Source organism: Saccostrea echinata, unplaced genomic scaffold (genome assembly GCF_033153115.1).
Source record: "Saccostrea echinata isolate AGI-Se365-2 ecotype Australia unplaced genomic scaffold, CSIRO_AGI_Sech_v1 ptg000017l, whole genome shotgun sequence".
Taxonomy (NCBI): domain Eukaryota; kingdom Metazoa; phylum Mollusca; class Bivalvia; order Ostreida; family Ostreidae; genus Saccostrea; species Saccostrea echinata.
Window position 1 is genome coordinate 3,492,860 of NW_026889766.1, and position 23,368 is coordinate 3,516,227.

At 36.9% G+C, this 23,368-nt stretch overlaps 2 protein-coding genes and 2 long non-coding RNA genes across 4 annotated transcripts; all 4 read right to left on the minus strand.

Annotated features, from left to right (window-relative positions):
- Window positions 1-1,977: 1,977 nt before the first annotated feature.
- On the minus strand, window positions 1,978-2,816 carry LOC133189334 (uncharacterized). Its single transcript, XR_009721437.1, has 2 exons — window positions 2,431-2,816; window positions 1,978-2,143 (listed from the first exon to the last, which is right to left on the minus strand). It is a non-coding gene; the product is annotated as an uncharacterized LOC133189334 (long non-coding RNA).
- A 60-nt stretch (window positions 2,817-2,876) lies between these two features.
- On the minus strand, window positions 2,877-8,883 carry LOC133189238 (uncharacterized). The gene is made up of 2 exons (XM_061324641.1): window positions 3,071-8,883; window positions 2,877-2,985 (listed from the first exon to the last, which is right to left on the minus strand). The coding sequence occupies exons 1-2, from the start codon at window positions 8,881-8,883 to the stop codon at window positions 2,877-2,879; spliced, it is 5,922 nt and encodes a 1,973-aa protein (XP_061180625.1).
- Window positions 8,884-8,999: 116 nt separating this feature from the next.
- Window positions 9,000-9,688, minus strand: LOC133189145 (uncharacterized). Its single transcript, XR_009721419.1, has 2 exons — window positions 9,453-9,688; window positions 9,000-9,165 (listed from the first exon to the last, which is right to left on the minus strand). It is a non-coding gene; the product is annotated as an uncharacterized LOC133189145 (long non-coding RNA).
- A 12,497-nt stretch (window positions 9,689-22,185) lies between these two features.
- On the minus strand, window positions 22,186-23,163 carry LOC133189239 (E3 ubiquitin-protein ligase TRIM45-like). The gene has a single exon (XM_061324643.1). It carries the CDS (start codon window positions 23,161-23,163, stop codon window positions 22,186-22,188), a length of 978 nt encoding a protein of 325 aa, XP_061180627.1.
- Window positions 23,164-23,368: the final 205 nt, after the last annotated feature.

Sequence of the window (23,368 nt, forward strand, 5' to 3'; positions counted from 1 at the left end):
TAATTTATAAATATCACTAGACTGAAGCTAGCAGGAAATAACAGCAACCACTACGCCCGTAGAAGCTGGCAGCCAATAAGGAAATTCATCAAAGGACTAAGAGTGCTCTGACGCAATACTGTTTAATACCTCATTTTCGACAATTTATAATTCATAATTAGATGATTAATGCAACACTTAATTATTTAATAATTCAAACACTTGGAGGCAGTTAAGCTCACCTGCATAAGGAAAATTATGCGGTTTCAAAACAAACAAACAAAAAAGGAAAATGTCACCATCTTTGACCGCTTAAGAACAAACCAACATTAGAAATAGGTTAAGTACTTTGGGGAGAATCCCTTTTAAGCTCTTTTACGGGTCCCAGGAACATGATGGTGCCAAAAGGCTAACCTGAAATTTGCTTACTCCTAATACTTACATTGATAAGGGTTTGAAGGTAATTTAATCTATTTTAAGTTATAACCCTTGAAGTGTGCTTCGAACAATTACTGGCACAAGGTAAAGGGTCCACAGGGCTATTATATACGGCCATAAAAATTAGGCTGAAGTGGTACCACCAAGTGGTGCCAAGGGCGGGTTACATATTTCAAGCAGCTATTATACCTCTTATCTTAGAAGTTTTAAATCATTACTGTGGCAAGCTAGAAGATTTCTAGGACTGTCATTTCACGCAATCGGTATAAGGCTGTAGTGGCACCACCAAGTGGTGCCCACGGTGGGGAACATCTTTCAAGCATTCATTTTACAACCATCATTGATCACTAGAATATACTATCACTAAACTGGTAAAAAGATAAGAGCTTTAGGGAGTATCCCTTGTCAACTTTTTGACAGGTTCCAATGACTAGAAAAGGCCAATGAGGTAACCTGAACTTTGTTGTTTTTCACTTTGTGTATTGATATACAGGTTAAAAGTCAGCTGTTATACCCCTTATCTTTGAAGTGTGCTTCAAATTATTACTGGGGCAAGGTAGAGGGCCCCTAGGACTATCATTTCCCGCTTTCAGAATGGGGCTGTAGTGGTACCACCAAGTGGTGCCAAGTGTGGGGGGCGTATTTCAAGCATTCATTTTGAAACCATCGTTGGCTATTAGAACAAAGTAACACTAGTGAAAGGTTAAGGACTTCAGGGAGAATTCCTTGCAGGTTTTATGAAGGGTCCCAAGGAAAGGAAGGGCCCAGTTAGCTTACCTGAACTTTGTTGTTTTTCACTTTGAGTTTTAATAAACGGGTTAAAGGTCAGCTATTATATCCCTTATCTTTGAAGTATGCTTCAAATCATTACTGGGGCAAGGTAGAGGGCCCCTAGGACTATCATTTCCCGCTATCAGAATGGGGCTGTAGTGTTACCACCAAGTGGTGCCAAGGGTGGGGGCGTATTTCAAGCATTCATTTTGAAACCAGTTTTGGCTACTAGAACAAAGTAACACTAGTGAAAGGTTAAGGACCTTAGGGAGAACCACTTGCCAGGTTTTTGAAGGGTCCCGGGTAAAAAATAGGGCTGGTAAGCTAACCTGAACTTTGTAATTTTTAACTTTGTGTTTTAATATACAGGTTAAACGTCAGCTATTATACCCCTTATCTTTGAAGTTTGTTTCAAATCATTACTGGGGCAAGGTAGAGGGCCCCTAGGACTATCATTTCCCGCTTTCAGAATGGGGCTGTAGGGTACCACCAAGTGGTGCCAAGGGTGGGGGGCGTATTTCAAGCATTCATTTTACAACCATCTTTGGCTATTAGAACAAACTAACACTAGTGAAAGGTTAAGGACCTTAGGGAGAATCCATTGCCTGTTTTATGAAGGGTCCCAAGGAAAGGAAGGGGCCAGTTAGCTTACCTGAACTTTGTTGTTTTTCACTTTGTGTTTTAATAAACGGGTTAAAGGTCAGCTATTATACCCCTTATGCTGTCTGGAACAGCTAGCTAAACCTCACACCTCACACCTCATACTTGATCATTGAAGAACACATGGTAACTGGTTCCATATTTATTAACAAGCGAATTCATATTCCAATCAGTGAATGAGCGAATGAGCCTAGGTGAGTGAGACAAAGTGAGCCTATGTGAGTGAGCCTAAGTGAGCGAGTGAGTCTACACGAGCGAGTAAGCGAATGAGCGAGTGAGCGAATGAGGTAAATAACTGAAATAAACAAAATCAAATACTATAATACTGATATACCAAAAAGACAATAACGGTGTTCCATAGAAATAGCTCACTTATAAACCTTATCATAATAACAAATTACTATAAAGCATATTAGATAAATTGAATAACAATAACTAATTCTCGTGACTTCAGTGACTTTAAACTTTACAAAAAATACCGGTCTGAATAAGTTTTCAATACACAAAAACTCTATAAATAATCACCAAAAAACTTTACAAATAATAGGTATGAAGTTACAAAAGTTTCCTATAAAAACTTACATGGTAATAGGCCACAAATCGTAAGAAGGTAGAATGTTACATGTACATCCTCATGGATGGAACTCTAATGGCAGACTGAATGAAAACTTGCACGAGAAAATGAGGGAGATAACTCCTGACACAAAAGATTTCCACTCAAGGAAGATAATTCAAAAATTTACAAAGAAGGATAACTCTTTCTGATATCTGAATAATACACATATTTCACTCCGTATAATTACACAAAAAAGCAAACAAAAATAAATAAAAAATAAGAACTGTGACAGCACACTCCCCGTCTGATGTTTCTAACATCACATATACAATTACAAGCTATACATCAATGTCATTGGATAGTAGCAGCACCATCTCTGTAACTGGACGAATGAATGTTGACGACTGGCAACCGCGTTTCGTGACACGAATTTCAGCTTTACGAACTTTCCCGTCATCACTGGGAAACACTTTCACAATGACACCCATAGGCCAAAGGTTACGATGAACATCTTTATCGCGAAGTAACACAATATCACCTTGTGTAATGTTTCTTTCACTACGCGTCCACTTGCGACGAATCTGTAAAGTATAAAGATACTCTTTTCTCCAGCGTGTCCAGAATAAATCTGCCATATGCTGTACGCGTTTCCACTGAGCTTGATACATGTTCATCTTGTCAACAGGAAGGTCGACGATCACAGGAGTTTTCTGGGTAAGTATCATGGAAGGGCTCAGAGGGTACGGTTCATCTGCATCTTCCGATAAGGGGACTAATGGTCTGGCATTTACGATTGCTGAAACTTCTGCCATAAATGTCGTCAGTGTTTCATGAGTTAGTGATCTAGCTGGTATCTCCAACATAACTGCATCAATCACACGTCTTACTACTCCAATGAGGCGTTCCCATGCGCCACCCATATGCGAAGAGTGGGGTGGATTAAACTTCCAAGTAGTTCCACACTCATAAAGGAAGTTTTTGATTTTACCGTCTTCCAAGTTGAGTCCAGTTGAATCAATTTTCAGGTCATTTATAGCACCCACGAAATTGGTTCCTTGATCTGAACGAATTTGGGTAACTTTTCCTCGAATGACTTCAAACCGCTTAAAGGCATTGATAAATGATGAAGAGCTTAACTCCTCCACAACTTCAATGTGAATTCCTCTCGTTGTAAGGCAGGTAAATAAGATTGCCCATCTTTTCGAGTTTGCAGATCCTCCACGCGTCCGACGAGTAACTATCTCCCATGGTCCAAACGTATCCAGGCCAATGTAAGTAAATGGTGGACTAGGCTCCAAACGATCGGTAGGAAGGTCCGACATTTTTTGACACAATAGCTTTCCACGTAATTTTCTGCATTTGACACAGTTGTGAAGTATGGATGAAACTAATTTTCTGGCTCCTATTATCCAGAATCCAGCACTACGAATCGCTCCTGCTGTTAAGTGGCGACCTTGATGTTTACAGAGTTCATGATAGTCACGAACAATCAACAACGCTATATGATGGTTTCTGGGTATTATCACTGGATTTTTCTCATTGATTGGTAAAGAACTTTTGTTGAGACGTCCTCCGACTCTCAGTATTCCATCTTTATCCAAGAATGGCGAAAGAGGTAAAATGTTACTATCTCTAGGTAGAGGTTTTTCTTTCAATATGCACTGAATTTCTTCTAAATACACTTCATTCTGCACAATTTTGATGATAAGTTTCTCAGCTTTGTTGAAATTTTCCACAGTTCTTGAATCTTCACACACATGCCACCCAGAGCATTTACTGTCTCCTTGTTGAAAGGAATGTGCTATATGCTGAAGTCTGGCAATAGTTTCAACAAGTTTCCTCCATTGCGAAAAACATGAGAATCTTTCTGATTTCAGTCCAAGTCTAGAAATGTCAACCTTTAGACAAGTGATTTCTTGTCTGACTTCCCTGTCTGAATCTGGGTCCACCATCTCATAAGATACGCATGGGTGCTGAATCTGTTGTAAGTGTGCAGGTGATGGTCCTAAGAGCCAAGTACTGTTTTGTAGAGCTTTAACTGGTATCTGTCTTGTTGCTTGATCAGCTGGATTTTTGTCTGTTGATATGTATGACCACTGATCTGGTTTGGTCACTTTACGAATTTGCATCACTCTGTTTGCCACATACTGATAGAATCTCCTTGAATTGTTGAAAATATATCCCAACACTACTTTACTATCACAGTAAAACTTAAAATGTTCAATCGGTAATTCTAGCTGTTCTGATACACACTTAGCAATTTCCACAGCTAGCACAGCGCCACAAAGTTCTAAACGTGGTATCGAATGTCCTTTTAAGGGCGCAAGTTTTGATTTGCCGAGGATAAATCCAAAGTTTCCTTGTGATTCTACATAGGCCACTGCTGATATTGCTGATTCTGAAGCATCACAAAAAATGTGAATTGTTTTGTTCATTGTCTCACTCCACGACTGAGTCAGTTCTATGTAAACTCTTGGAATGTGTAGATTTTGGAGATGTTGTAAGGAATTTTTCCATTTTTCCCACTGAGTAGACTGATTTTCTGGTAAAGGTTCATCCCAGTTGACCGTTTCTTGAAGTAGATTCCTCATAAGTGACTTGCCTTGGATGATAATTGGGGCGAGAAATCCTAGGGGGTCAAATATACTATTTATTGTTGATAACACACCTCTTCTTGTGAATGGTTTGACATCATTTGAAATTTTAAAGAAAAACGAATCTGACTGTAAGTCCCAATTAAGTCCTAGACTGCGCTGTGTTGGTAGATTGTCTTTTGATAAATCCAAGTCTTTCATTTCACTTGACAGATCACTAGGTGGAAAAGCGTTCATAACTTCCTGGTTGTTTGAAGCTATTTTGTGTAGACGTAATTTCCCATAACTCAATGCTTTCTGTGTTCTTTTCATTAGGTCCACAGCTTTTTCTACAGTAGGTTGTGATGTTAATCCATCATCCACATAAAAATCACGTTCTACATACTGAATTACATCTGTCCCAAACATATCTTCTACTTCCTTCACAGTCTTGCGTAATCCGTAGGTTGCGATGGCTGGCGAGGGACTGTTTCCGAAGATGTGAACAGTCATACGGTATTCGATCAGTCTCTTTTCAGGATTGTTGTCTTCATGCCATAGAAATCGCAAGAAATTTCGATGAGGTTCATAGACTTTAAAACAATAAAACATCTGTTCAATATCTCCAATTAATGCGACTTTCTCTCTGCGGAACCGTAGTAAAACACCCAGAAGACTGTTTGTCAAGTCTGGTCCGGTAAGTAGTACGTTGTTAAGCGACTTTTCTTCGAATTTTGCTGAAGAATCAAACACAACTCGAATTTTGTTTGGTTTCTTTGGGTTGTAAACTCCACACAATGGTAAGTACCAACACTCTTCTCCATTCTGTAGAGGCGGTGCTATTTCTGCATGATGATTCTTGAACAATGCATCCATAAATTCCACAAAATGTTCTTTCTTTGTAGGATCCTTCTGCAAAGTGTAATCTAACTGTTTTGCTCTCTTCCTAGCTTGATCATAGTTGTTTACTAGTCTTTGACGGTCCTTACGAAAAGGAAGTGGAGCTTGCCAATGTCCATCAAGATCTTTTGTAAATTCTAAATTCATGATGTCTAAGAACTCATGATCATCCATAGAAAGTCCTAACTTTTCATCATTCTCTGTCCTCTGAAAAACACTTTCACCAATTTCAGTTTTTGTACACATGATGTTTGTTGAGGTTTCATTGAGGATTTTTTCTTTGACCTGTAAGTTACTGTTGCAAGGTAGCATCAGAGTTGGACGGCCATCAGGTAGAACACAAGTTTTCATGACATTAATGACATCTGGTTTATGGGTTTTTCCCAAACAAGTCTCACCAATGATAGTCCAACCAAGGGACAGTTTTTGGGCATAGGGTTGATTTCCCAATCCAATGCGTTGGTCTAAAACGTGATGTGCTTTGGTTATGTCCCTTCCTATCAGTAACAGGATTTCTGCATTAGGATCAACTGGTGGTATGTGATCAGCAATGTCATGCAAATGTTCATAATGTAGGGCTACATCTGGTGTAGGAATTTCCTCTCTGACTTCAGGAATTTCATCACACTCAATGATGGTAGGTATATCTATACAGTTTTGTCCATCTAATGACTCAACAACTAATCCATGAACTTTACGTCCTGACCTTTGAACTTTTCCTGAACAAGATGTTAACAGGTAATTTGTCATAGTTCCATGAGTGTCCATAAGATCAAAGAGTTCTGGTTTAGCAAGTGTTCTGTTTGACTGGTCATCAATCACTGCATAAATTTTCACAGATTTTTGCGGACAGTGTTTTGGGTACACATGCACCAGAATGGTTTTAGCACAAGATTTTCCACCAAATGTTTGTCCACAGATTTGTGTACACTTAGAATTCACAGCTGGGTTGTTCACATTTTCAGAATCTAAAACTTGTCTCTCAGTGAAATTCTCCCCGCCATAGTTTCTCCAAGGGTATGAAGTCTGAACTTTTGTCCTGTTCACATGTAATGGTGATGTGTGAAATTTGCTTCCACATTCTCCACACTGCACATCAGAATGACACTCTGCTTGTTTATGATCTCTTGAACAACATCTATAACACAAATTGTTATCTTTCAAGATCTTCCTCCGTTCGTCAAATGGCTTTGTTCTGAAAGCTCTGCACTGTTCCAAGGAATGGTTTGTCTTATGAAGGGGACACTGGTTTTCTTTTCCTGAGTTACGAAGAATCTGTGGTTGCCGAGACACAGCTGTTTTCCTGCTTGAAATCTTCAGAGTTTTGTCACTGTGTTTCTGCATATGCAAGTTTCTATCTGTATAAGCAAAACTGGGATTGTTCTTGATACGGCTTTGCTCACGAATAAAGTTTGCAAATACATGAAATGGGGGAAACACAACATGATGTTCACTTATGTATTTCACTGCTGTATTCGTCCATTTTTCTTGAAGTTGGTACGGAAGCTTCATGACGATAGGTGTCACTCCTGTCGACGCATCAAAATATGCAAGTAATGACTGGTAACGGATATCTTCTTTTGCTGCTAGGATTTCATCCAAAATATCAGACAAGTCATATAGACGACGATAATCTTTCGATGTAATAGGAGCAAATGAGTTCAGTTTTGTTTTTAAAGCAGATTCTATCATTTCAGGACAACCAAATCTCTCCTCTAATCTTTGCCAAATTCTCTGAAGTCCATGCACTGGATTGCTGGCACTTGCTGCTTTAATGCTGATAATCTGTTGTTGTGCTGATAGACTAGTGAATTTGATAAGAAAGTCAATTTCCTCTCCTGGTGTCACTTGTAAGTCTCTCATAACAGATTTAAAGGTTGCTTTCCATGACGGGTAGAATTCAGGTTTGTCATTAAATTTGATGAGACGTGAAAGCATCAAGTCTTTTTTCAAGAGATAACGAGTGAAATCTGAAGTCACTGCTTGTCCTCCTACACTCCAGGACGGCTGTGGTGGAAAGTATGGAAGAGCCTGAGGATTCAGTATAGATGTACAAGGTTCTGGAATGCAACTCTGACTATGTTGATTAACATTTTCTTTCACAATAGTTTCAGGTTCTACACAAATGTTTTTATTTTGAGTTCTGATTTGAGCATGTTGCTCTACATATGATTTTGTACGTTCTTTACTGTCAACACTCTCTAAATGTTTAATACATGTATCACTATGACCACACTGACTTCCTTCCTCTTCACTGAGAATTTCCGCTTCAGCAACTGCGACTTCCTTTTTAACAGATAGTAATTGTAGATCTGCTTCTAAATCGTCTGTCATTTTCTGAGACTTAGCTCTTTCTAATGCTAGAAGAGATTGTTCCTTCTTAATTTTCATTTCAAGTTCGGTATATTTTAATTTGGCACGGGCAATTTCTGCTTTCTTTCTCTTTTCAGACAATGAGCTTTGTTTACTGCTGATTGAAGAAGTTTGTGAGGCATTTTCTTGTGATCTCTTAGTTGACCTATTTGAATGAACATCTTCTTCCTGAGGTGGTTTCTGTTCATGAAGCTGTGGTGACTGTTGGTACAATGCATTCAGTTTTCTGAAAGCAGTATCAAATAAGATAGAATATCCTTTCTTTGAAAACTTGAGTTTTTGAAGTTCATGTACACATTTTTCAGTTCGATGTCTTTCCAGAAAACCACAGAATTCACTGAAGAGTACGTCGAATGCATCTATTCTTGTTTCTAATTGTGATTTCAAATGTATGATGAGTTCTGGATTTTTAGAAGATGTGTGGTCTACTTCCTCGATGATAGTGTCTACATTTTTCCATAACTTTTGTAAACGAGCTGAGTAAGTGTTAATCTGTTTGTCTAGGAGTTCTTGACCTTTCTCAGTTAGATCCCTGTGACGTTTCGGCCTGGCAGAGGCCTGGTTTTTGTCATCTTCTTCTTGATCAACCATCTGGTGTTCGTCATCTTCTTCTTCTTGATGATGATCACTCATCCTCAAATTCTGGGTTTGGTTCTGGCCAATTGACATTTATTTACTATGCTGTCTGGAACAGCTAGCTAAACCTCACACCTCACACCTCATACTTGATCATTGAAGAACACATGGTAACTGGTTCCATATTTATTAACAAGCGAATTCATATTCCAATCAGTGAATGAGCGAATGAGCCTAGGTGAGTGAGACAAAGTGAGCCTATGTGAGTGAGCCTAAGTGAGCGAGTGAGTCTACACGAGCGAGTAAGCGAATGAGCGAGTGAGCGAATGAGGTAAATAACTGAAATAAACAAAATCAAATACTATAATACTGATATACCAAAAAGACAATAACGGTGTTCCATAGAAATAGCTCACTTATAAACCTTATCATAATAACAAATTACTATAAAGCATATTAGATAAATTGAATAACAATAACTAATTCTCGTGACTTCAGTGACTTTAAACTTTACAAAAAATACCGGTCTGAATAAGTTTTCAATACACAAAAACTCTATAAATAATCACCAAAAAACTTTACAAATAATAGGTATGAAGTTACAAAAGTTTCCTATAAAAACTTACATGGTAATAGGCCACAAATCGTAAGAAGGTAGAATGTTACATGTACATCCTCATGGATGGAACTCTAATGGCAGACTGAATGAAAACTTGCACGAGAAAATGAGGGAGATAACTCCTGACACAAAAGATTTCCACTCAAGGAAGATAATTCAAAAATTTACAAAGAAGGATAACTCTTTCTGATATCTGAATAATACACATATTTCACTCCGTATAATTACACAAAAAAGCAAACAAAAATAAATAAAAAATAAGAACTGTGACAGCACACCCCTTATCTTTGAAGTGTGCTTCAAATCATTTCTGGGGCAAGGTAGAGGGCCCCTAGGACTATCATTTCCCGCTTTCAGAATGGGGCTGTAGTGTTACCACCAAGTTGTGCCATGGATGGGGGGCGTATTTCAAGCTTTCATTTTTAAATCATCTTAGGCCCCTAGAATAAACTAATACTGTTGATTGGTTGAGGATCATTGAAAAATTTTATCGGGTTCTCTCGGACTTGATGGGGGCCTGTTGAATTTTGTCGTTTGTTTACATTGAATATTGAAACACGGATAAAGATCAGTTATTATAAGACTTTTTTTGAAACTTGAAATGCATCATACCGTTAGTTGGGCATAGTAGGTGGCCTATCAGGCTATCATTTGCCGAACTCAGATTAAGACTTTAGGGGAACCACCTAGTTGTGCTTTGGTTGAAAGCCCTTTTTGAAGTATTTTTTTTCCGCAATATTTGAACACCAGAACAAACCAACACAAGGGAAGGATAAGGGATTATAGGGAGTATTCCTTTTCAGTTTTTGGAGGGTCTTTAAGACTGGACATTGCCAATATTCTGATAGAAACTTTATTTTTTTTCTTGTTCATTTTTCAAGAAAATTTATGATTCGTCTATTACCCCCTTTTCTTTGAAGTGTGCATGAAAGCACTTTTGTGGCAGAATGGGTGGGGGGGGGGGGGGTCTTATCATTTTCGCTTTTAAGTTGGAACTGTAGGGGTTCCACCAAGTGGGTTGTTCCAAGCATTTTTTTCTCTCCGCCATCTTTGAATAATGAAACAAACCAACACTAGACAATGGTAAGGGATCATAGAAAGTGTCCCTTCTTATGTTTTCAGAGAGTCTTTGAGGCAATTATGTCATCCGAACATTGTCACATTTTAACATTACATTGGGAGATGAGGTTGTTCATTTACTCAGGTGACTTATTGCTATATGTCTTCGTCTGTTGTCATTTGTCGTCTGTCGTGTGTTATATTTAAACATATTCAGCTTTTTCTGTGTGGCCTTTATATCAATTTTAATCAATTTTGGTATATAGCATCTGTACGCAAAAGGAGAAGAAAATTGTGAATTTCATGTTCCTGGCTCTTTGGAACCGAGTAAAGTCCAAGACAAGATGTAGTTACGATATCGACAGATTAATTTTTCATAGTTTGCTAAAATGTTTCTTTTTCTTGTTCGTATGTTACAGGACACACTATTTACAAAGCTTTTCTTACTGTACATATCCACGATATCGCATTGATATTGAATCCTGATTGTTCAATGGATTTTGGTTACCTAGCTCAATGTAATGTTACCTGAATGCTATCATTTTCTGAAACTTCTCCCCTTTAGTGTCGATATCGTCGATATCATTTCGATGTCGAATCATGTTTGCTCAAGCATTTCAAACTGCTGTCTTTGTCATTGTGTATGTATGTCTTTGTTTAAATACTTTAAATTTAGGGAGATTGTACTTGCTATCGATATTGTCGATATCGACGATATCGTATGGATATCAAATCATTTTCGAAATCATTCTTGTGGCTTTATTTCTTTATGCAACATTTATGAGTATGTACTTTCTGATTATTAAGTTTGCCCTAATGTCGAAATCGTACCGATATCGAATTATGATTCCGCAAGCCATAATATTTTTACCAACGCTCATCCTTACCCAAAACCTTACCCTAACCCTAACCTTCTGGAAAAAAAAACAACCCCTTGCCCTTTATTTGTCATCCTTATTTATTTAGATATTTATGCCAAATAATGAATACACATCGACATTATACTTGCGATCTTCTATAAATATGTTATTCTTCAATTTGGAAATAAATTGTACAGATCTGTATCGATATCGATGATATTGCCGATATCAACGGTGTCGAAATAAAACTAAGTTTAATATTTATCCAGTATTTCCAATTCCATAGTAATGATCAGGATCGATAGCATTACGATATCGACGTTATATTGTCGATATCGACATCAAATTTGTTGGAACCTGAGGGGTTGGGTTCAAACAGTCTTCTTTACTCCTAGACATTAAGCAGTCAAACTTTAAGCATTTATAAAATATGAGAATTACGAAGTCAAAGCAAACAATACAAAATTGTTAGCAGAGCCACAAGGACCTCTGAAAACAGAGGAAGGACCAGGTCCCTTGGATGAGTGAGCATCCCCTGTCGTCCGGTCGCATCCGTTGTTTGCTCTTTGTCATTATCGGGAAACTGAAGAAATCAGTAGACAATTCAGTGAAAAAAATTGACTTAACGAGAGATTGTAGTTGCAATCATAGCCATTGTTTCAACCATAGAATTTGCAAAATGTTGTGTATAAACGAGATTCTTTATATCCTTATATACATGTAATCAACTTATTCGTTAAATGCTTGCTTATTTTATGAATTCCAATAAGCAATGATACCTCAGAAGCAAACTGTGAAATTCATGGTCCTTAGATTTGGAGTTTTGATGTAAGAGTTGGGCTTTATAAATCATATAGGTAATGTAATATTCTTTAAAGTCTTTTTCTCTCAGCTTTATTTTTAGGAGACAAACTAAAGAGGTATGTCCAGTACACGATATTTTATCGATATTGTCGACATCGCTGTATATATACCTCTAAATTCATAAGACATTTAAATTACTCCTCATTCAACTAGCATTGTCAACTATTTCAACATTCCAATTTTGGATTAAATCATGACAACATCGTGTCAATATTGCGCTCTCATATTCTGATTACATTGTCGATATAGCAATGTTGGGCAATATCTGTGTTTATGTCTGTTGCAATGTTAAACGATATCGAGTGGACATCTTGTCAGGGTTAGCATTGTTTTTATTGTTTACATCGTTCACATCGTCGACATCGAAATGTTGGACGATATCGAGTCGACATTGCTTCAACGTTGCATTCTGTTTTCTTGTTTACATCGTTCACATCGTCGACATTGCAATGTTGGACGATATCGAGTCGACATCGTTTCAACGTTGCATTATGTTTTCTTATTTACATCGCTTACTTTGTCGACATTGCAACGTTGGACGATATCGAGCTGACATTGTGTCAACATTGAATCCTTTTTCTTGTTTACATCGTTCACATCGTCGTTATCGCAACGTTGTTAACTCATATAATATATCAACATTGTCTATATTGCGATATCGACGTCGGCATACAATGTAGAAATAATAGCAATGTAGACAATATAAACTCGATATCGCATCAACATTGTCAACATTGCAATGTCGACGATGTCAACATAATGAATTAACACAATGTAGACGATGTAATCACGATATCGTATCAACTTTGTCGATATTACGATGATGACAATGTCAACATAGAAATACTAATAGACGGGGTAAACACAATACCTTGTCAACACTGTCTACTTTGCGATGTCGATAATATCGAATTCATAAAGTGAACTGGACATGAATGAAACTAAATGCACAGAAAGGATAAGCAAGCGTGCCTCTTCCAAAATTTTGAATTAAGGCCTCTTGGTCATGGTTATTTTGTTAGGATGGGGCTTTATTGGTCATACATGTCTTGTGAAATTGCTTCAATTCTTTGAAAATCTTCTTCTCTGTTTTTAATACAAGAGATTTGTTTGTAAGAATAATATTTATGTGGTTGTCGTACATTCTGCTTTTTATTTGCACAAGTTCGATTACCGAGTAACCGAAACCACGTGCACATTTACAATATCCCCCTCCCAAAATAAGAAACAGCTATCAAAGGTCAAGGTAAAGAAATTTTGTGTAAGACTATAATTTTCAAAAATTACTAAAGACTTCGAACTTTGACAATTGCTGACATTATTAATGACAACATGCCGCAGAGGCGACATATGGATGTACAGCACAACGGTTGTGCCATAGGCATGTTACCGTTGGGTATGCTCAACGTCAACTAGTTTGACAGTTAAACGTCAGTCAAAGCGTATCAAGGAGGTAAAGGGAAAGGTCCCAAAACACAGGGGAAGGGAGGCGCCACAAAGACTGTAGTGACAGGCCAAAAAGTACGACAGCCCGTCAGCAGTGTGAAATTTGCTCTTGGCGAAACGCATCGGTTCATGCCGAAATCTTGAATAGGAAGTATAGGAATGATCATGGGTTGCAAAAACCCACTCAGACGTTAAGAAATACGCAGCACTGTTAAGGCGTACATCGAAGAAATCAACAGAATATAAACGTGCATAAATACATACCCTTTTAAACTGAATTTATTTTTGTAAAGGTACTATATTATCTTATGACTTTAACATTCTTTGAAATAACATTGTACACCCCGTTCTGAACTGAATCTGGTTTGGTCACGTGATTTGATAGTCACGTGATAAGTGCATGTTATGTGTACTGTATGTAGGTCACAAACAAATTTCAATATCGCAAGGGCATACCCTAGTTAAAATTGAAAATTAAAGTAATAGATTGTTTCTACATAACTTGTAGTGTATGGAAAGTGGTGCTGCTTTAAATAGAATTCGCATTTTATTAGTTTAAATTTCAAGTTATCTGGCTAATGCCGAAATATGTGTGACCTTTACCAAGTATTTTATGTATTTATTAAGATATGCTATCGATTTCAGGAAAGCAGCAGCACTTTTCAAGTTAAGGAATATGTCCGTTATGTGTATTCAAGAAATGATCAAGATCTATTAAGTGTATGCCCTTGCGAAAAGGTGATTAAATGAGGCACCTCAGCGTGACATTCTCTCGATATTTTTTTAAATAATGGCACTAAACAAACGTTTCAGATTTGTATTAATGGTCTACCTAAGATTTGCAAATAATATTCTGTTTAATAATAAAATGCATTTTTCACTGTGAAAAAATTACTTGATTCGCCTCTCACTGCACATAAAGTGCGTCAAACTTTACCATGATGACGTCATGTCGACAAGTGCATTGCGATCAGTGATTTGTTTATATCTTGCTGTGTGGGATTTAACTAGCGACAAAAATGAATGCAGTGGTAAGTTTTGATGTAGTTCATTACTCTTATGCAGTTTATATTCGCAAATTATTTCATTTTCTGTTATTGTGAGGAATTGCTATATATTTGTGTTATGCCACAATAAACTTTTCCCGTATAAATTAGGCCCCGCCCCCTTTATGCAGCCTTAGCAGAGCTGCGTAGGATACCTGCAGCAAATTTGCATGTTTACAAGCCAGCATGCATATCTGTCCACGTTTGTCTGTAATATATCGCAATGCTTGTCTTGAGTTTAGCATAACCATGAACATTGGTAATTACGAGACCGATTCTGTTCACAGATGAATCAAGTTTTGTGTGGACTTCCATGATGGTCGTCTCTGTGTGCGGCGCCAAAAGAATTAATAGTACCATAACTATTGTGTTGCTAAGCATAACCACTTTGGTGGCAGTTCTGTCATGGTTTGGAGTGGGTTATGTTCCGATAGATTACGGAACAGTATTTCATTCGGAATTGTCCTTTAACTGGTCTTATATACAGGATGAGATTTTTCACAACATTGTTTGTCCTTTTACAGCTGTTATTGGTCAAGATTTTGATCTCATGGATAATAACGCAATACCATACAAGGCTCGAGTTGTTGATCAATATATTTCTGATGAAACAATTGAACGAATGCAATGTCCTTCATGTTTGCCAGACTTAAACCCAGTAGAACAAACTTGGGATGTCCTTCAGCGATGTGTACGAATGATGTGCCTCCAACAAATGTACAGGAACTGGAAAATGCTCTCTGTGAAGGACTGAGCAAGATCCCATTCCAAATGATCAGAACTCTTATTCGGAGTTCTCTGAGGCATTGTTATGCTGTTGTATTAGCACTTGGTAGTCACATAAAATATTGAAGCATTTGCACAGCGAATTTGATCAAATCTCATGACATTTAAAATCTCTACAATTTGCCATTCCATATTGGATTTATGAGACTGTACACTAGGAAACATTCGAATACTAAATGAAATTCATTTTTATACTCGCACTTTCTGAATGAAATATATGGAGAAAACGAATAGTATTCAAGCTCGAAAGTCAATTAAACATTACAAAAAAGGAGCAGAGCAAACACGGACCTCCAAAACATTAGAGTTTGGATCAGGTGCCATGGAGGAGTGAGCATCTCCTGCCGACCGGTCACACCCGCCGTGTGCTCCATGTCATGATCGGGAAATAACGGAAAAATCCGTCGACAATTCAGTGTGTAAATAATGGTCTAACAATAAGTATGAAAAACGTCAGTCAGTATTTGACTCAATGATAAATTGTATTTTTCCTGACAAGTTTATTATATCGACCATAGAACTTACGAAATGATGACTTTAAACGAGACTGCTGTTATTCTTGTTTCATCAACTTGTTTGTCAATAATTTACCTCGTTTTAGAAATTGTACATACGTAGAGCATGCTCTTGCGTATCGGATCAACTGAGAGATATAACCCCGTATGCAGGTGATGAAGGTATATTGCTGCATAAGTAAGGGAAGTGGACGATTGAAAAGTTAAAGTCAGCAAGTTTATCATAAAGCTTGGTTCTATATATTTTATCACACCTCTAGTGTGTTTCTCGTTATTTTGATTAGAATAACGATGATTAATTCCTGCCTAGTCCAATTTTGTACAGGCCCATATGGTAATTGTGGTAATTATACCCAGAGAGGTATGTTTACCCGTCTGCAACAAGTTTGGTTAGGGTCTCTGTGAGTAATTTTCAAACATAATTTGGTTCATTTTTGCATAGTCAAAATATGAAGACAGTCATGTATTTTGTAATGGATTTAAGCCTTGAACTCAGTTGCAGTTTTCGTTGTGACTTGGATGGAAGGAAAAATGATCAAGAAATTTATTTGCAGAGGTTTTCTATAAACTTGACCACCATCCTAGAAAATAAATGTTTGATCCAGGTAGGGCAAACGGGAGAAAACAATAAACCCTGGACAAGGATTGTATGCTGACTTTGACCTTTCATCTATTAAAATTAGATAGAACTTTTGCTCTAGACAAGTATATGTTTATGCAAAGAGATTTTCTGACCTTCACTTTTCATCTAGAAAATTGGTTCAATGTCACTGCAAACCCTCCACCCGAGAGGACTGTATGTATAAAGTATGAGCCCAAAAGAGCCAAGCGGGGAGAAAATATGCTCTGAACAAGGATTTTACACAAGGAGGTTTTCTTTACCTTGACTTTGTTTGAAAAAAATTGGCTCAAGTCCTTGAACACCCTTAACCCATGGGTACTCTATGAGTAAAATTTGAGCCAGGTAAGGCCAAGGGGAGAGAAGACATACCCTGAACAAAGTTTTCTTATGCAAAGCTATTTTCTGACGTTGATCTTTCATCTAAAAAATTGATTCAAGGTAACTTCATACCCTCTATCCAAGGAGACTTCATTGTTTGAAAGAGTTAAATATCAGCTATTATCAACCTTGCCTTTGAATAGTGCATTCAACCATGACTGAGGCAAAATAGGGCTATCATTTCCCACTGTCACATTTGGGTTGTAGGGGTACCATTAAGTGGTGTTAAGGTTTGGGAGCTAATTGTTAGCATTTTTTTTCTTTGTCATCTTTGGACAACATTTAAAATAGCACTGTTATGGGTAGGTATTCTTATTGAGTATATCTTGTCAACTTTTTGTGGGATCTCCGGCACTCTGGCCCTGAGAGGGACCAGAAGACTAAACCATACTTTTTTTACATTGCATTGTGAGATGAAGTTAAAGAAAGACTACTACCTCCCTTACCTTTGAAGTGTAACAAAAGCATACTGGGTAAGAGATCAGGTTAGATAGGATCGTTGCTTTAGTGGTTCTATTAAGTAAAACTAGAGTTCATAGGCACATTTATCTCTTCAGGTACCAATTGCTGGTTTGAAATTTGAAAACAATAGCCTTTTAAACTCTTACCTACTTAAGTAAATGTTTACAGTACATTTCAATATACGAAAGGACTCCTAACAAAATCTTACTATGCAATATGAAAATGACAATGTTGATGTCAGCTAACTTATCCTGTCAGGTCCATCAGAATTCAGAATCCTCTCAAAATTTATCAGGGATATTTCTTAAGGTTCCATTTCCTTCATGTCTACATTCTTCTTTTGCCCAGAATTTACAAATAAAAAAATATGATGATAATAATTGCTTCAAAGAGCTAGGTTCACTTAATGCATAAAATGGCCCTGTAGATATACCAATTTATTGACTAATACTTTATGTTCCATTTTAAACATCAAGATAAAGTAGAGACTTAGTGCTTTCATTTCCTATTGAAAATTTTCTCCTTAAAGCCAAGGTCTTGGAATACAGGCTCCATGGAATTGCAATGTTCTTGAATTTTAAGGAAAACAAGTATATTTGAGTACTTCCACAGAAGAGAAATAATATGAGCGCACCCTCTGATCTAAAAAATAAAACATGTTTTGTAATCCTCAGAAACTTTTCTATCAATTAATAGTTGTATATTTCAGATCAAAGGTTGCGCTCTATATTAAATATCGAAAAATAGCTTTAAAAATTGGCTGTTTTTGTAGAATTTTTCAGGATATGAGGAAAATGACGCATTTCATGACGTCATAATGCATTGGCTAGCCAGAAAATTACGCCATTATTGACAGATACGCAGTCATCAAAGGTCTAAATGATGATTAATGCATTTTCAACTAAAACCAAGCAGTTTCAATTTTTCTGAAATTCACAGGGCCAAAAAAGGCCCTAAGTGAGCCTTGTTCTTTGTCCAAGATCTTGGGCACCTCTTGCGATTCCCTAAAAACAAAATCTGTGAGAGGCAAATTATAACCATATTGTTCTCTTACTCTGCTCTAGTAATCGTTTTTTGCACACTTCAAAAATAAGGGTGATAAACGCCGACCTTTAACACGTGAATCAGCTTTTATTCGCGTGCAAGAAATCTTCACGAGTTTCACGACTTTTTATACTCACAAATATTTACGCCGACAGCCATTTCTTAAATAGTACATTGTTGCAACCACTTATAAAATAACGTTAACCATTAAATTAATTACTCAGTATTTCAATAGTGGTTGAGAATGCACCTCAAAACCTAGAACGGATGTCAACTACTTTTGAAATAACGTTCACGATTGAAATGATTATTTCAAAAGTGGTTGTTTTTTCAATAAAACACTATTGAAACAACAAAAATTATTGATATAGATGTAAGGATTAATTGATTTTTATCTTGTCAAGATGGATATATGTATTTAATAGTACACAGTCTTTATTGTTAACGAAATATATTTGAAGAATGAGACATTAAGTATACTGATTTTGCTCTTTTACTATGTACCAGTAATTGTTTGATGGACTTTTTAACTATTCATGAAAGGAACCAACATTTTCCCCAATGCAATGCAAAGATGGCAAAAGTTTGGGTGAGGTAACTGGCCACAGACCTTTCCAAAACCTGATAAGGCCTAAGGTAATCTGGACTTCCTGGTACCGGTGGCCATGAATGATATAGAAAATAATGCATGATATATGGTCCAGCCAAAAGCACCACCAACGACCATAGGAACCAGTTTTTGGTGTCACTATCATAGCAAAAATAGACTATTGTTCACTATAGTTAACTATTGTTACTTTAGTACATACTGCTTAAGTTAAAATCGAAACTTTACTCTACAACTGTTTTAGAGGAAATGAGATCAATATTTCTAAAACATTATACCAGTAATGTAAATTTGTATATAATGTATGGTTATACGAACAAATATTTACTTTTCAAATGAAAAAAATATCGTAGGAATAAAAGAACTGAAGAATGTGAAAGGAATTTCATTGCAAAAAAATTAACGAATAAACTTTGATTTTCTTTAGAAAATAAAAAATATGTAAATAACTTGGGTAAACAAAGGTGTTATTCGAAATGCTTATTTGTCTCCAGATATCATTTAATGATCAAAGATAATGGGTGAAATAGCTGACCTTTAACTCTTTTATCAATGTACAATGTGGAAAACAACAAAGTTGAGGTTAGCTAACTAGCCTTTATCTTCCCCGGACCCTTCAAAAAGCTGGCAAGGGATTATCCCTAATGTCCTTAACCTTTCACCAGTGTTAGTTTGTTCTAGTAGCCAAAGATGGATTCAAAATGAATGCATGAAATACGTCCCCCATCCTTGGCACCACTTAGTGGTACTACTACAGCTCAATTCTGATAGCGGGAAATGATAGTCCTTGGGGCCCTCTACCTTGCCCCAGTAATGATTTGAAGCACACTTCAGAGACAAGGGGAATAATTGCTGACCTTCAACCAGTTTACTAAAACACAAAGTGAAAAACAACAAAGTTCAGGTTAGCTCACTGGTGCCTTCCTTTCTCCGGGACCCTGCATGAAACTGGCAAGGGATTCTCCCTATGGTCCTTAACCTTTCACTAGTGTTAGTTTGTTCTAGTAGCCAAAGATGGTTTCAAAATGAATGCTTGAAATACGTCCCCCACCCTTGGCACCACTTGGTGGTACCACTTCAGCCCCATTCTGATAGCGGGAAATGATAGTCCTAGGAGCCTTCTACCTTGCCCAGTTATGATTTGAAGCACACTTCAAAGATAAGGGGTATAATAGCTGACCTTTACCCGTTTATTAAAACAAAAAGTGAAAAACAACAAAGTTCAGGTTAGCTTACTGGCCCTTTTGCTTCTTCTTGACCCTTCAAAATCCTGGCATGTGGTTTTCATTCAGGTCCTTCATCTTTCACCAGTGTTACTTTGTTCTACTTGCCAAAGATGGTTTCAAAATGAATGCTTGAAATACGTCCCCCACACTTGGCACCACTTGGTGGTACCACTACAGCCCCATTCCGATATCGGGAAATGATAGTCCTAGGGGCCCTCTACCTTGCCCCAGCAATGGTATGAAGCTCACTTCAAAGATAAGCGTTATATCATTTGACTTTTAATCCGTATATCAATAGACAAAGTGAAAAACAAAAATGTTCAGGTTACCTAACTGGCCTTTTTCAGTCATTGGAACCTGTCAGAAAGTTGACAAGGGATACTCCCTTAGGCCCTTAACTTTTTACCAGTTTAGTGTTAGTTTGTTCTAGTGGTCAATGATGGTTGAAAAATGAAAGTTTGAAATTTGTTCCCCACTGTTAGCACCATTTGGTGGTGCCACTACAGTCTCATACCGATTGCGGGAAATGATTGTCCTAGAAATCTTCTATCTTGCCACAGTAATGATTTAAAGCACACTTCTAACATGAGAGGTATAATAGCTGCTGAAATATGTAACCCGCCCTTGGCACCACTTGGTGGTACCACTTCAGCCTAATTTTTATGGCCGTATATAATAGCCCTGTGGACCCTTTACCTTGTGCCAGTAAATGTTCGAAGCACACTTCAATGATAATAATTTAAAATAGATTAAATTACCTTCAAACCCTTATCAATGTAAATATTAGGAGTAAGCAAATTTCAGGTTAGCCTTTTGGCACCATCATGTTCCTGGGACCCGTAAAAGAGCTTAAAAGGGATTCTCCCTAAAGTACTTAACCTATTTCCAATTTTGGTTTGTTCTTAAGCGGTCAAAGATGGTGACATTTTTTTTGTTTGTTTTGAAACCGCATAATTTTCCTTATGCAGGTGAGCTTAACTGTCTCCAAGTGTTTGAATTATTAAATAATTAAGTGTTGCATTAATTATCTAATTATTAATTATAAATTATCGAAGATGAGGCATTAAACAGTAGTGCGTCAGAGTACTCTCAGTCCTTTGATGAATTTCCTTATTGGCTGCTAGCTTCTACGGGCTTAATGGCTGCTGTTATTGGCTGCTAGCCTCAATCTAGTGTAGCGTTTCTGGGTTATACCGTTCATTTTAAAATCGGGTTCGTTATTTTCTTTCGTAGTAAATACGCTCTACGTCTAACAAAATTTTGTTACATAATATAACTTCTTGTTAGGAAATTAGATTATTTATTTACGCACATAATATAAGTACAGTGTAACACGATGTATCCTGATCAAGATAAGATGTATGTTTCGTAACAACTATTTTCCTTTAGCGTTGCTTTACAGTTATCTCCGGAAGTCACGATTCACAAAAGGATCCTACCGAAAATAATTTTCTAAAAATATGAATTTTATGAAAAGGAAACGGAAGGTTATTGCTTATTGAAAGTGTGTGTTAAAAGGTTAAATTCACAAGTACAGTGATATATATTTATGTACAGATGCAGCATCAAATTTTTTGATGCTGCTCAACTTGCCAAATTGACAGTAGTGTATTTGGTCACATTTTTTCTTATAATAACACTTACAGTAATTAATAATTTTCTTCTTTTCAAAAGTTCTTTCCTAATTCTGGGCAACAAAGTTTTGCATTCGGACAAGTCAAAGTTTAAGATCACTTGCCAAGGGAAAGTGAATCTGAAAGTTAATGTCTATCCCTATGACATATCTAAAAATGTTGTGTAGCATTAAAATAATCACTTAAATTGATCATAAAATTTTTGAAAGTTCTTCCTTTTGCCTGTTCAGTTGTCTCCGAAGACTACTACGAGTAAGCACATTTCTTTCTGTTTCAATTTGTGATTCTAAAAGACTTATTTTGTTAAACAAATCAGTAATAATGGTTTCCTTTATAACATCTTCAGATTGCAAGCGAGGTTGATGATAAATTGTAAACTCTGGAGATTTTCCGAAATGACGCTCTGATGAAAATGGATCACCAGGTTGAAAATTATCCAGTTTGAAAAAAACTTTTGTGGGAAATTGATGCATTTCTTGCAATGCTTTGAAATCTGTATTCTTGAAAAACGTAATCCCAGGATTTGCACGCAAATTGCTGGTGATGACTTCATTGATTTTCAGCAGTTTTTCAATTCTACTTTCGATTTCATTTTCAGATTTCTCCATTGATATTATTGCTTTCTTTTCCCCTTCTAGTAAATTCTGTAGAACATTTTCTTTCATCATTGTCACCTGCTCTATTATTGATTTTTCATGACCTTCTATTTGTTTCCGCACTTCTTCAGCTCTTATTGATATTTCTGATTTTGTGGTTTTCACTTCAGATAACATTTCTCTGTATTTAGGTAAAAGTATTCTTTCTACTTGTCCTTTTTCTTCTTCAAGTTTTTTCCCGATCTCTTTGAGTACTTTATCCAGCTCTTTCATTCTGTGGCCGTTATGAGATTCCATAAGACATTTTGTGCACACCGGCTCCTTGCAGGGAGAGCAGTACCATTCCACTTTGTTTACCGTGTGTTCAGCACAATAAAGTAGACCAAGTGTATTCTCCCTGTCTAAGTGTATGTGTATAACTTCATGATTTTTAGTTATTTTTCTCGTTTCATGCTCTCTTTTGCATGTTTCACAAAGATGGCCAGGGCATGTTTTGCATAGGAACTGCGCGGGGTTTTCCTCACAGTTTTCGCATTCAGCAAAGTGCTGGGCAAATGATCTCTCTAATGCCATTCAAAATTGGATCTGCAAAGATTATTAACAATTAATAAAGATTAAGATCTGCAGGCACCTTTTCAAAGCCATCTTAGGACTGAGATAAATTAGAAGATATAAGAGGCTATGGAATCCGTCCTAACTTAAGACATTTCTAAGGTTCTTCCTAAAGAAAAGTTATTTTAAGACCCGTTCTAAGATGAATTTAAGAGGCTCCTGGCTC

Coding starts and splice junctions, on each gene's coding strand:
- LOC133189239 (XM_061324643.1), bottom strand. CDS start 23,163: ATGGCATTAGAGAGATCATTTGCCCAGCACTTTGCTGAATGCGAAAAC.
- LOC133189238 (XM_061324641.1), bottom strand. CDS start 8,883: ATGAGTGATCATCATCAAGAAGAAGAAGATGACGAACACCAGATGGTT. Junction 2,986..3,070: donor CCTGTTGACAAGATGAACAT/GTATCAAGCTCA, acceptor TATACTTTACAG/ATTCGTCGCAAGTGGACGCG.